The sequence below is a fragment of the Vanessa atalanta genome, chromosome 23 (genome assembly GCF_905147765.1).
Source record: "Vanessa atalanta chromosome 23, ilVanAtal1.2, whole genome shotgun sequence".
Taxonomy (NCBI): Eukaryota; Metazoa; Arthropoda; class Insecta; order Lepidoptera; family Nymphalidae; genus Vanessa; species Vanessa atalanta.
The window spans coordinates 1,340,831-1,354,392 of NC_061893.1; the positions used below are offsets into that span (position 1 = coordinate 1,340,831).

The 13,562-nt window shown below is 34.0% G+C and overlaps 1 protein-coding gene across 1 annotated transcript; it reads right to left on the bottom strand.

Annotated features, from left to right (window-relative positions):
* Positions 1–2,821: 2,821 nt before the first annotated feature.
* On the bottom strand, positions 2,822–4,356 carry LOC125072951. Its single transcript, XM_047683587.1, has 4 exons — positions 3,861–4,356; positions 3,516–3,648; positions 2,963–3,094; positions 2,822–2,878 (listed from the first exon to the last, which is right to left on the bottom strand). The coding sequence occupies exons 1-4, from the start codon at positions 3,920–3,922 to the stop codon at positions 2,822–2,824; spliced, it is 384 nt and encodes a 127-aa protein (XP_047539543.1). The 5' UTR covers positions 3,923–4,356.
* Between the last annotated feature and the right edge of the window lie 9,206 nt (positions 4,357–13,562).

Genomic DNA, 13,562 nt, shown 5'->3' on the forward strand with positions numbered 1-13,562 from the left:
CGAGGCTGTTATAAAAACAGCCTCACGTAAACTCGGAGTCCTGAACAAGGTGCGGCGTTTTTTCACGCCTGCTCAACTGCTCCTGCTGTATAAAACACAGGTACGGTCCTGCGTTGAATATTGCTCGCACCTCTGGGATGGCTCCGCTAAGTACCTACTGGAGGCCTTGGATCGGTTGCAGCGACGTGCGGTTCGCATTATTGGCGATGTAAAGGTCACCAACACCCTCGAGCCTTTACAATTGCGTCGAGAGATAGCGGCACTCAGCGCTTTCTATCGAATGTGTCACGGCGAGTGCTCAGAGGAACTATTCTCCCTTATTCCTGCTTCCCCTTTCCTACACAAGTCCACGCGTGCTGGTTCTCGATGTCACCGCCTAACTGTGACATCAATTCCATCGCGTACAAAGAAATTTGGCAACTCTTTTCTTTGTCGCACTTCCAAAACATGGAATTCTTTACCAGCGCACGTATTCCCCTCCTCTTATGACCTGGGTTCCTTCAAACGAGGCGTGAAGAGGCATCTTGCGGGCCGGCAAGGCGGGGGCGGCTAGAGCAGATCACCTTTCCCAACTGCACTAGCCGTCGTCGCGTTTGGACTCTACTACCACTTACCATCAGGTGGAGCAGAGTCATTTGCCCTCCCGGGCTATATAAAAAAAAAAAAAAATAAAAAAAGACTTATTGTGTTTTTTTCTGCGAAGAAAAAAATAACAATTGAAGACTTCAGTTCTTTAAAAATGATATCATTATATATATATTGATAACCGTCGATAATGTGACAAAGACAATTTAGAAAGTGTTTGTATATCATAGTGGTTTTTTATACATTATTTTATTTTATTATAGGTACAGAGGGCTTAGCCAAGTTGACATTCTACAATCGTAATCGCTAATAGAAAACTAAACAAATGTATGGGCATGACGTCATCTCAACGCTAAGTCACGTGATCAAAACAAACGAATAGAAAAGTCGTAGACAAGTTGACAATCGTTTAAAGTGATAGAATTGAATATAATCGTTTCTACAACGATAATCGCTAACTCCATACAAAATGGTAGCCAAGTTACAGTTTTGACAAGCGCTGACGAAACGATGTCGAAGTTTTTTATCGATAACTAAGCGATCTTAGAGACTCAATAGTTAACGCTAAAAAAATGGCGTCTTATTTGGTGATCGACAAGTGTTTTGTTTGTTAAACTTATTTTTTTCTATTATTACCTTTTAAAATGCATACTTTAATAATGTTGTGGTGTGCTCATAATGAAGAAGTGTGGCTTAGGCGGCAAAAAAGAGACAAAAATCGTCAGTGCATGGAAAACATACGCGAAATGCCGGCAACATTATTTGTGAATCAAAAAACAATCTTTGAAGCTCTTTGTCGTGAACTCCGACACAAGACTTCGTTAAAAGGAACCAAAGAGATTCCCCTCAATGTTAAGGTAAGTGCTTAATAATCTTATTGATAATTTATTTATTTATTAAGGACATACCACATGTCATAATAAAAACATATTCAGAATTAACATAAAGTGTGTGACTCTTCAAGACAGCCACAACAGTTATTTACGTTACAGTTATATAATAATAACATAAACAATATTTTTACAATAATAAAAATTACTCACAATAGAATATTGTATTTGATATTTATTTTTTAACGTAACTATGATAAATTTCATTTCCTTAATTGTTGTGTGTTTGTATTGTGACTAACCAAATTTTAAAATAATTTTCAGGTGACTCTGGATATCCACAACATCCTTGGCTTATGACACCTATCCTCAATGCAGTTGAAGTTTCTAGGGAAGACCAATACACTCGATTGCATGTGCAAGCCCCTAACTGCATTGAGCGATGTTTTGGATTAGTCAAAGCAAGGTGGAGATGTTTGCTTAGAGACAGGGTTCTTCACTATCATCCTCATGTAGCTAGCAAAATTACAATGGCATGTTGTGTATTACACAATATAGCTTTGCAAGCTGGGCTGCCACCACCACAACCACTTCCTGCTGCACATGACAATGGGGATGATACAATGATGCAAGATCCCACATCCACTGTGTTTGTAGGTAGCCAGAGTGAAGTAATCCAAGGAAGAGCCATGCTGAGTTGTTTATTGAATAGGATATAGTAAGATTATTTTAAGATTTAATATGAATCTATTTTATATTTCTTAATTATAAATTAAACTTTTATACTCTATACTTAATTTATCTTCTGTAAATATTAATACGTTGATTGTATTGTGAACAAGTCTAGGTAATTTTACTTTAAATGTAATTTATTTAATAATAAAACAGATTTATTCTTACAACTAAATTTTTATTAAAACACTAACATTTATTATCAAATAAAAGACGTTAAAATATAATATAATATAAATAATTTAGTATTATTGTGTAGGTAAGAACAAAAAAAAAACTTTAGGTAAAATCAGGTTTCTTAAATGCTACAACAAAATTAAAGTAATCAAAATAAAATTATTCTTATTTAAGTAGACTTTTGAAACATTATTTTACAAAACTATATTAAGTGGCTACCACCGGTTCTACACAGAAGAAATGGCAAGAACCTCAATAGTTAATCTTTTCAAACATTTAAAATACAAACGAATATGAATGTATGAATTAACAAAATTAAAAATAGCTGTAGAATTTTATTATACAAATGGATACTTTGCACCAAGAATTTACTAGCTTTGCGGAGTCAAAAACTTTAAAAAAAAACGACGCTGAAGACGACAGATTTGCCTGATGTCACTGCCGTTGAGGAGCACCCCGTGACGTGGAAGCGGCAGGCGTAGTGCCGGGCGGCGGCGTTAGCACTGGTGGTGGATGTTGTTGTGATGAGGTAGCAGTAAAGGCTGATGTTGTTGCTAATAAAATAAAAAAACTATATTTTAAATTGGGCACAAATAAATTTATTCAGGCAAAACATTGTATCTTTAAAAAAAAGGTACCTGTATAGAGCATGAAGGAATAAAATCCAACATAATTTCATCCGTGGCTGTGGTAGAAATTTGGGGTGGACAGACCGTACAATTAGAATCTCTGGTCGGGGATGGTTGAGTGTTTCTCAGTGATGGTTGAGCCTGAAAATATGAACAACTTGATAATTTTTATTTAAAGAAGAAAATACACTAATAAGCCAAGACCCCAAGCAAAAAAAAAAACTAGCATCAAAGCCTGTCTCTATAATTCCAGCTTGACCAATAACAGCAGTCAAACCCATTATACACAACACCCTCTCTTCTGAAGCAGTGAGAGTTTGTCTGCTGCTTGGACCACCACCAGCACCAGAAGCCTCACAACGTATTGCTAAAGCTTTTTTCTTAGTTTTAGCTTTCCAGTCTGCCCACACCTGGACATTATTTGTTAATTTTTGTCATTAATATTTTCATCAATTATTTTATAATTTTTGAAATAAGCTGATTGATAATATTTAAGTGAATGAATGATAATTATAGAAAACTATAAAATAATATTTTTAGGGGGGTTTTATTAGAACCATACTTTTTTCCACTTGTCCCTTGGTTTTACTACTCCTCCACCTATGGAGTTTAATAACTCTTCTAATTGCTGCCACAGTCGGTCAGCTTTAATTCGGCCTTGTGGCCCTTGCTGGGGTCTCGTTATATCGCCATAACTAGAAGATGTTAAAACTATTTCAGAGAAACAAAGGGTCTATTGATTAAGTAAAGAATCAAACACAATTATTGTTTGTTTCGTAAGTGGTAATATTAGTTCCTATCGCATATCGCGTCATTGTTTATGTTTTAAACTTTCAAGTGCTACAGTATGATAGATTTTCAAATAACAAAGGAATATATTTACGAAATAAGTAATAATTTTACGTACCTTTCCATAAATTCCAGTAAAGTTGCAAACTGTTCTGGGCTTGCTCGAGATTTATATTTCATTCTATAAAAGTTATCACATCATTTAAGGTATCGGTCATACTTAAGCAGGATAATAAAATAAAATTTCGAGTCACAAGTAATGTTTAAATTTACATTCGGCACTGTGATATTGTTATAAACCAATTACAAGGAGAATGTATACCCACCCTATTTAATTTACTTATTTTTTAACACTTCAAATAAATATTCTTCAAACTTCAATTCAAAACAAGAGTTGATCCCGCGCTCAAAGTACACAACTGCGACTTTGACGTTGGTTTGACGTTTTAAAGATCGCTCACCATAGACTGAAGTGTAGGTTTTTTCTAAGTTCATTGTAGAATGAGCGATCGAATCACTCGTGTCAATATGGCTAGCTACTTATCGTTTTCTATAATCGCTTACGCCGAAGCGTTAACGATTGTAGAAAGAGATTCGATATGAAACGAATGTAACTTGGCTAGGCCCTCTGGTTATTGATGATCAAAAATCCATCACTAAATTTCGTAAATAAACGCTTTAGACCTTAACAGAATCGATTACCATCAGTGGCCTGTTTGCCAATCCACCGACAAATAAAAACCCCGACTTCCTCAAAATATTTTCCTTCACCGTGCTAGAGAACCTTAAACTAAGCATCTAAAAATTTAAAGTTACATTCCGAGTTTGAACATATTCACTGGACCATCTTGCCTTTTCATCATCATCCTCCTGCCCTTATCCCAATTTTACTTTTTAACCATCTTGCTTTTTAAAGGCTTAATTAATCCCTTTACTTTATTCTTTAGTGTAAACTCACAACTAGTTAATCTAGACACAAATACATTGCTCTATTTATCTATCGAAAAGGATCACTAATGACCATAGCGAGCTCATTAAACGGTAAACTTTCGAATACACTAGTGAAACTAACCGGCATACCTTAATATTCAAACCATCATCTAAATAATATACGCAATTATGTCACTTATATATATGAAAATAAGAACGAGAACTGCTTAAATATATTGGACTCTATGAGATCTAGTTGTTAGGGTGCATACAATGTACAACGTTTGGAAATATTCACGAATATATCAAGCAATTTTGAAACGTATATCAATGTAGTTGGTGATTGAAATCGCTTGAAATTCTATAATGGGAGACGGCTTAATGTAATGGTTACGTCTAAGTAAATATAAAGTTTGCGGACCTGGCCCAACGATGTTACATGGAGCCAATGTTCAGTAGACTGGAAGTATTGATGAGAACAAAATTGATCTTGTAAAATAGTTTATGTCTGTTTTGTTTATGTTATAAAATTACAAAAAAAAACCCGTTAAGTTTCTTTTGCCGGTTCTTCTCAGGTTAGAGAAGAGAGTTTTTCCTACCGGTGGTAGTGGTAGTGTTTAATTTGACTAACAGTAAGTAAATATGATGCTTCTATACTAAATAAAGTTTAGAGTTTGAGTTTGAGTTTTGAGTCTATTAAGTAGTGGACATTTCATATCCAAAAGGCTTCTTATTTTCTTGAGAAGAAGGTGGAAGTGGAAATTACTCCACAGTGCTACTCATGTGGGTTGGTGGATATAACTGTGGCGGAATCCAGCCCAAAAAAATATTTTTTCACCATGTTTTTTTTTACCGCCGAGCATTATTCACGTTGATGAATATATCCTTTAAATTATATTATTATTAATATCGTCCTAAACGATGCTGGACATGGCTATTCTCAAGGGAATATAACCAACTGCAGAGGATTTATAGTAAGTTTGTATGCATACACAAGGGAAATAACAATTCTTTCACCCTCATAATCTAGAAGGGACAAAAATGCTGACGCTATTAAAAAAAAAATAGGTGCAGTACATTGCCAGGAGTGTTCGTTGCCAATCATCAATATCCGGGCTTATTGAGAATTGCTCGACTGAAAAACCCAAAAAATTTTTACTAGTCCAACACTGGGCTTTATCCTGTGACCTTAAGATCTGCTGCAAATGAGAGTTAGTTTACATTATAATTATTAAAGACAATATCGCATAACACTTTCTGATATTTTAGGATCAGAGGTAAATGATTGAATCGAAATAGATAGCACCTTTCCAGTTTATGGTCGAATGAATTAATTTTAACTGCCCAAAAATAGCAGACGTAAATATTCAATGTGCCTCCGACCCGAATCGATTTAGCAGGCAATGGGTTCGTTGTAATTAAATCTGTTAAAATTTATGGAGTATTATTAAAAGTCGTTTTTTTTTCTTGTATTTTATATACAGCTGTAAATGTCCTACTGCTAGGACTAGCTTTCTCTCTGTTTTGAGAAGAACATAGCCTACTCCACCACGCTGCTCCAATGCGCATTGGTGGCCGAATTGCATTGGAATGCCGTGAACAAAATAAATTATAAACACAAATTAAGCGTATAAAAGCGGCAAATGTCTGAGTTTGAACACACAACTATCGGTTAAGAGTGCACGTTCTAGCTGGGCCATCTCGGCTCAACTTTTTTTTTTATATAATTTATGTATTAAATTAAATCCCGTTCTATGATAACTCGAAAGGGCATAAAAGAATGTTTGAAAAAAGAAAATTGTTTTTATATATTCCTTTTTATATAAAATAAACTATGGGCGAGATTTATTTACATCTCTGCTATATTATGCACTACAAATAAATTCTTGATTAAAATATCTTTAGACATACGTATGTAATATAACAATATTCCATTTCATGATTTACATCTACTATTACACGATACTACTTTTGCCAACACTCGAAACGCAATCTTCTAGAAAATCCATAATAAATATCAGTCTCAGAAATCAGATATTAAACTTATTAAAAAAAAAAAACACAAAAAATAATTCGAACGACAATCAAAAGACACCGAATTAAACAAATTATGACATAGCCAAAGAACCACACAATATGCCTATACTGCATCACGATGAGAAGTAACTCTCGCTGCTGGTGGCATTTATTTATCTTATCTCCAAGGAGCTGTACTGGAGCTGAGCTGTCGATTATTTAAAATCTTAACCGAATTTTGTGACAGCGCAGCGGAATTCGTCTCGAATAAAATTCGTTTTAATCGATTTCTTTAATTTGTAATTCCTAAATGTAACAGAGTTGTCTCTCTGACGCAACGTCAAACGCTAGAGAGGCGGCCAGCTTGAGTGCTGGGGAGGCCATTCGATGATCGAAAAAAAGAGCGTCATAGTTCAGTCGGGAATTATTTCATCAATATCTTTCATAATTTTGTAATTGTAATAGTGTTAAAGTTGATTATTATAGCATCGTAATTATAAAGTGCTAATATTTTATTGAAATACGTTAAATTAAATTAAAAAGAGAATACTCTAAGAGACTACTAAGAGAAATTTTATATATTTTTTTCTTTACTTCTATTGTTGTTGAAATAAACTTATAGTATATCATATTTTTCGTGAGAATAGCGCGTTTAAACAAACTTTTAGCTTTATACAAAACGTGGCCATTATCAGACACTGGCGCATGTGAAATATTATAATTATTGAGTATGCGGGTTCAACCCCAGGCAAGCACCAAGGAATTTTCATGTGCTTAATTTGTGTTTATAGTTCATCTTGAGCTTGACGGTGAAGGAAAACATCGCAAGAAAACCTGCATGTTTCCAATTTGAACGAAATTCAGCCATATGTGAATCCACCAATCCGCATTGGAGCAGCGTGGTGGAATATGATCCTAACCTTCTCCTCAAAATGGATACTCAACCCGAAGGCGTGATCGGTATGTGTCATGTATGTTTCCAAACAAATTAATATTAGCAGTATGTCTGACAGTTGGATCCTGTAGGTCGTAGGACGTGCTTAGGACGCTGACGCAACGGATAAGGCAGTTGAAAGCGGTGGCAAAAAGGTTGCACGAGCGCTGAGATGTTGCTTGCCGCCACGGCACACGTAGAGAAAAAATTAAAACAAATTTAAATATTCAAATGAATTTTAATGACGTTGTAATGAAAATATCTGATGAAAGTAAACATTGATAAAACACAACAAAAGTTAATAAAAAAAAAAGTTTGAACATTAACTTTTATAACAAAACCATTCTAAACAAATCGCTCCAGATAAAGAGTGTTTATGCAAGTTTTAAAGTGTCATATTTTTATTTTATCTAAGTGGAAAGAATTGTGAAATAAACTTGTCAAGTAATTATGATCTCTAATCCTAGATCATAAAGACTAAATTCAAATGACGAACATCATTAGCTTCTCAAACCCATTTCGTACAAGATACCACAGCATTTTACTTCACGATGCAACAAGTATAACCGCTTATACTTGAATTTTATCAGCATATTTCCAAGCATGTGTACAGCTGGATTTTATATTTTATTTCGTAATGGAACAAAATATATGGACCGATATTACAAATGCAGAGTCTCTCCGGCTTTCCCTTGTGGAACGAGTTTCACATGAACACTGGATAACGATATAACGATTTTCAAAATATGTTATTATTGTATGAGTTTTTTAAATAAAATACTTGAATGTAATCCCCCAAGGTCATGGATTTTAATCCAAACTTCTAGAAAATTCGACAAAATCTGCTACAAGTGTATCCACTTCAAATAAATCCCGTTATATAATAACTCGAAAAGAAATAAAACAATGTTTGAAATATTCCATTTCTCTATTTACATCTACTATTACACGATAATAAATTTGACAAAACTCAAAACGCATTCTTCTAGAAAATATCAGATATTAATTATATTAAAAAAAAAATATATATATAGATAAATATATATATATATAGATAGGAGAACGACTTTGAAATATAAATAGACATTTATAGATTATATCATTTTTATAGCAGAATTGATTGGACTTCACATCATCAATGCGTCATCATCCTTGCAAGCTATGATTGTATGTTCCTTGTGCTTGTAGTTTCACCAGCTCCAACACCTTTCAAAGCGGAATACAACACAAAGTATTGATGTAATGTGATCCAAACGAGGTAATACAGAGTTCCAACATTTATAAAAAATATATATTAATGCATAAAAATCTTTTGATCTCCGATAGATTCTGTCTTAGCTTAGCGATGGTTATCTTATAGTCTTAAGGCCGATACAGGATATTATATAGTACTCGTGTTTATCTGCATTTTATGAGACTTACAAAGTGGACTGAGAGAAAACCCATATAAACCCGTTTATGACGTCATATAGTAGTATATTTTACTCTATTTTAAAGTTGTAAGTTTTAAGAACTATGCAAAGTCTGTTCTAGTTAGAAAAGTCACAATAACCACTATGAGATTAAAGAAATGAGATGATAAGGGTTGGTATATGAATTATGGTACTATTGGAAGTTTTTTATAGGAAAACAACGCTGTATTCTGTAAAAAGAAAATCGTAAATCTTCGCAGAAAACGAGAGACACAGACAGATTGTGATATGTAAATTTGACTTTAATTTTATATGTTAATAGCGTAAGTCGATTTTTGTCGAAGTGTTTATGGGGCGATATCAAATACTTTAGCATCAGCAGCCTGTAAATTTCCCACTGCTGGGCTAAAGGCCTCCTCGCCCTTTGAGGAGAAAGTTTGGAGCATTATCCACCACGCTGTTCCAATGTGGGTTGGTGGAATACACATGTCGCAGAATTTCGTTGAAATTAGACACATGCAGGTTTCCTCACAATGTTTTCCTTCACCACCGAGCACGAGATGAATTATAAACACAAATTAAACACATGAAATTTTAGTGGTGCCTGCCTGGGAATCATCATCAATCTGGGAAACCGAAATCATCGGTTAAGATGCACGCGTTCTAACCACTGGGCCATCTCGGCTCTAATACTTTAGCTTAATATTTTATTTGTCTTATAACCTAGGTTCCTTCAAACGACATGGCGAGGGCGACTAGTGCAGTTCTTCCTGACTGTACTGGCCGTCTTCGCGTTTGGACTCCACTAACACTCACCATCAGGTGGAGTGGAGTTATATGCTTACCCAGATAATATTAAAAAAATATATATATGTATAATCTGTCTATTTATTCATCTGTCAACTCGAGTGACACATTGCGAAGCGCGGGAAAATGAAATTATATAAAATGGCGCGGAAGATGGTGTGTGTTTTGGCTGCTTTGCAATCTGAAAAAAATATATTACATCGTGAACTAAAAGGTAATCATTACAATATGTATTGGTTTCGTAGATTTTCAGTTATGTTCTTCAATAAAATGCTGGTGATTTGTCACAGGCGATATTTCTGTAGTTTAAAAAAAAAACCAAGCTATTTTTACCAAAAATACAAGGACTTTGAAATCGTCGACGATATCAATAAAGTTTTACCATATAATCAAATAAACGCTTTGACAAAAACCTTCTGATAATATCACTTAGATAAATTTTAACTATCGATTAAAATATAAAAATATAATATTTATACAGGCAAAAAAATACTCAGCTCGAAGTGGAGGCGGATACGTAACGTATAAAAAGAAAAAGGATTGAGGCAGCAATTTTTAGGTAAAGTTTCAGAAGAGAAAATTCCATGAAAACTTTTTTTATTTCTACTTTTAAAAATATAATATTAAATCTAGACACGTACAAAAACTTTTTTGACGAACCGATGTTATACGTGACACACATTTTTATATATACAATACATTAAATATTGTAAGGATTCTGTAGGCAATCAACCTATATTGGACCCGGCAGCTTCGGTAAATATGAGCATGAAATAGCAGGTCTGGGAGCATCACCTGCCTTTTTTTATGATCTCTCTGGTAAATTGCCTTTACGCTTTTTCACCAATTGAAGCAGGGGATAGTGAGACTCATCGGTGCTGAATAAGCCAAAACACCAAAAAAGAATGGTACCTTTGCTTTTCATGGAGCCTCACGGGATCACTTGCATCTTGACTTTAAAATATTTTTATGACCAATCTTAATTTTTTATCACAAGAACAAACCAACTGTACGGAAATTTAATAGTGTGAGTGTGTAAATTTAATATTATTATGAGTGTGTGTGTGTAATTTATTAATATTATGCACAAATACTGGTTTATTCATGTCAATCCATAAAAAGATTAAGTTTTCCGAACTACCCGTGAGTAACACAGATCAACTCCTAACAGTGTTGCCACTGAGAATTCCTCGGCGGAATAATGAAAACAATTTTTATTAGCCTGATCCAAGATTGAAATACCGAATTTTGATATCTGCAGCCTTTTAAGCATCGAGGCAAGTAATAATCTTTCCTAAAAGATGGTAAAATACCGCCAAATATCTAATATCACCCAAATTCATTGCTAATAAGAAAATACCATCTCCATAAATCTCTGTTCCGAGCAAAGACTTATCCGACTAAGGTATTTCTTGTACAGTAAAACTCGAATTAGCTTATCAGTGTTTCGAGAACAAAGTAGATACGATTTTGGAACTCGTGGAGTATGTCTTTAGAGTGGAATTTTGGGTCCAATCTTGGCTTTTAAAGTACTTTAACATAGTCTGATTCCTTGGAAATGGTTTCGAAGTTTCTCGTAGATATGGTAGCGAAAATTATTGCAGCATTTTTAAATCTTCACAATGTTTAAGTGCTGATTGTGTTCTAGTTTCGTTTTGTATTGATGTATTTTATATGGGTTTATTATTTTAAAAATCTATGTCATAAATAATATATATAATGATTCAAAAGTATTTGTATAAGCCTATTTGAATAAAATATATTTACTGTATTTATAGGCATAACTGGAACTGGAACTGGTTTTTTTAAAGTAGTATTGCATGATGATAAATCAAATTTTTTAAATAAGACACAAGATCGGCGATATTTTTTTCGACAGGCCACAATCTTAATACATTCATGGTAAAAGAAAGAGTACATTAAATATACGATACGGAGACCACTTTAATTGACCCCATAGCTCAGAGGTCTGATTAAATTTGTGTGTGTCCAGCCAGGCCCAGTGATTAGAAAGCTTGCATCTTAACGGATGACTGCGGGTTCAAACCCAGGTAAGCACCACTGAAATTTCATGTGCTTAATTTGTGTTTATAATTCATCTCGTGTTAGGCGGTGAGGGAAAACATCGTGAAGAAACGTGCATGTGTTTAATTTCAATATCAACGAAATTCTGCCACATGTGTATCCACCAACCAAACCTTCTCCTCAAAGGGAGAGGAGGCCTTAGCCCAGCAGTGGGAAATTAATAGGCTGTTAATATATGTAATGTAAATGTGCCATGTGCACATAGCTATTTAATTTGTATCCAAATTTGGTAACTATATTTTTGTAACAAGATAGTCGTGCTCGATATTGTAAGATCTCTGTACCTTTAGTCGTGCTGCAGAAGGCGTAATAAAGGGACGTGAAATAGGATTCGTAGTTTATTTCGGTACCTCATATAATATTTAAATAACTTAATATAATATACCCACATCAAAGGTATATGCGCAATCCGTAAATGAAACGAATGCACAAATTTTGAAGCCGTTCGAGTTTGTCAAGTGGTTCTTCATTTGCATCGTGATGTAAATGTCAGCGTAATCGACAATGGATGGAAAAAAGACGGTGACAATAAATTTAGTTCATAGTGGAAGGAAACTCTGAAATCGTTTCATTCATTATCGCACTTGAGTTCTTAGTTTTATATAGTTACTATTAATACTATGTATTACTTAATTATTGTATCAGAATCCTCCGTCATAGACCTCACTCTAATACCCTTTCGGCGTACTGAATACATGGACTTTCTCGTTGATCTAGTGGATGGATATAAGGCAACAGATTCCAAAGTTTTGGGTTTAAAACCCAGATTGGGCTCATAAAAATATATTAAGTCTATATATCGAAAAACTCTCCGTAACAGCCGGAGTCTGGAATTTGGAAGTGTTTACACTCTCGAAGAAGTGGACTTAAATAAGTCACTCCTGCGTCTGATTTCTTTCCGGTCGTGTTGGATTTCCCGTCCCAATTATGAGATTGAAAACATAGAGCAATCTGTGTTAACGCACACATCTGTTTAAAGTTGGTCTCCCTCGAGATTGGCCGCCGTACTTGAAATCTAATCAAAGACAATCAGATTTAGACATAGACAATTTTACTATTTTTTTCTAATATGATATCTTCCTAATAATATTTATAAATTGAGTCTATTTAACCTGGAAATAATATAGCCTACAATTTTAGTCATACAAGTACATATACAGGATACTTTATTCCAATAATTATAATTGAAGGTGGACTACGATACTGAATACGGAGTGTATAAAGTAGCAACTTAAAATTTCATTAGGAGAATAAGGAGTTGTCCCTTCCTTTTTAAGTTATAATAAAACTTATATGTATAAATATTAATTAATATCACTAAACGTAAGTGATATATCAGATGATATGCAAAATTGTCTACAATAATTATAAAATTTATAAGAAACACGTATCAAAATGGCGTATCATCTCTTAGTTGTCAACAGGATTGGGATAGAAAGTGATTTATCACAGAATCGCACTGCTGATTGCCCGATCCAATGATTCAGTCTATAGTTTTATATTGAATTAAATTTAGAAATTATTTTATATTTAAAAAAAAACATTGTTTTACTTGCAACAAGTTGTTCTATACGTACGTATATTATTTAAATTTTAACTGTTTTTTGAATTATTGCTATACTTCCGTTTCTTTAGT

What these genes read in the sequence shown, in the direction of transcription:
- LOC125072951 (XM_047683587.1), bottom strand. Translation starts at nt 3,922, where the DNA reads ATGAAATATAAATCTCGAGCAAGCCCAGAACAGTTTGCAACTTTACTG. An exon ending in CAAGGGACAAGTGGAAAAAA is followed by an intron (nt 3,095 to 3,515) that starts GTATGGTTCTAA and finishes TCATATTTTCAG; the next exon opens with GCTCAACCATCACTGAGAAA. An exon ending in TTCCTTCATGCTCTATACAG is followed by an intron (nt 2,879 to 2,962) that starts GTACCTTTTTTT and finishes TTATTTTATTAG; the next exon opens with CAACAACATCAGCCTTTACT.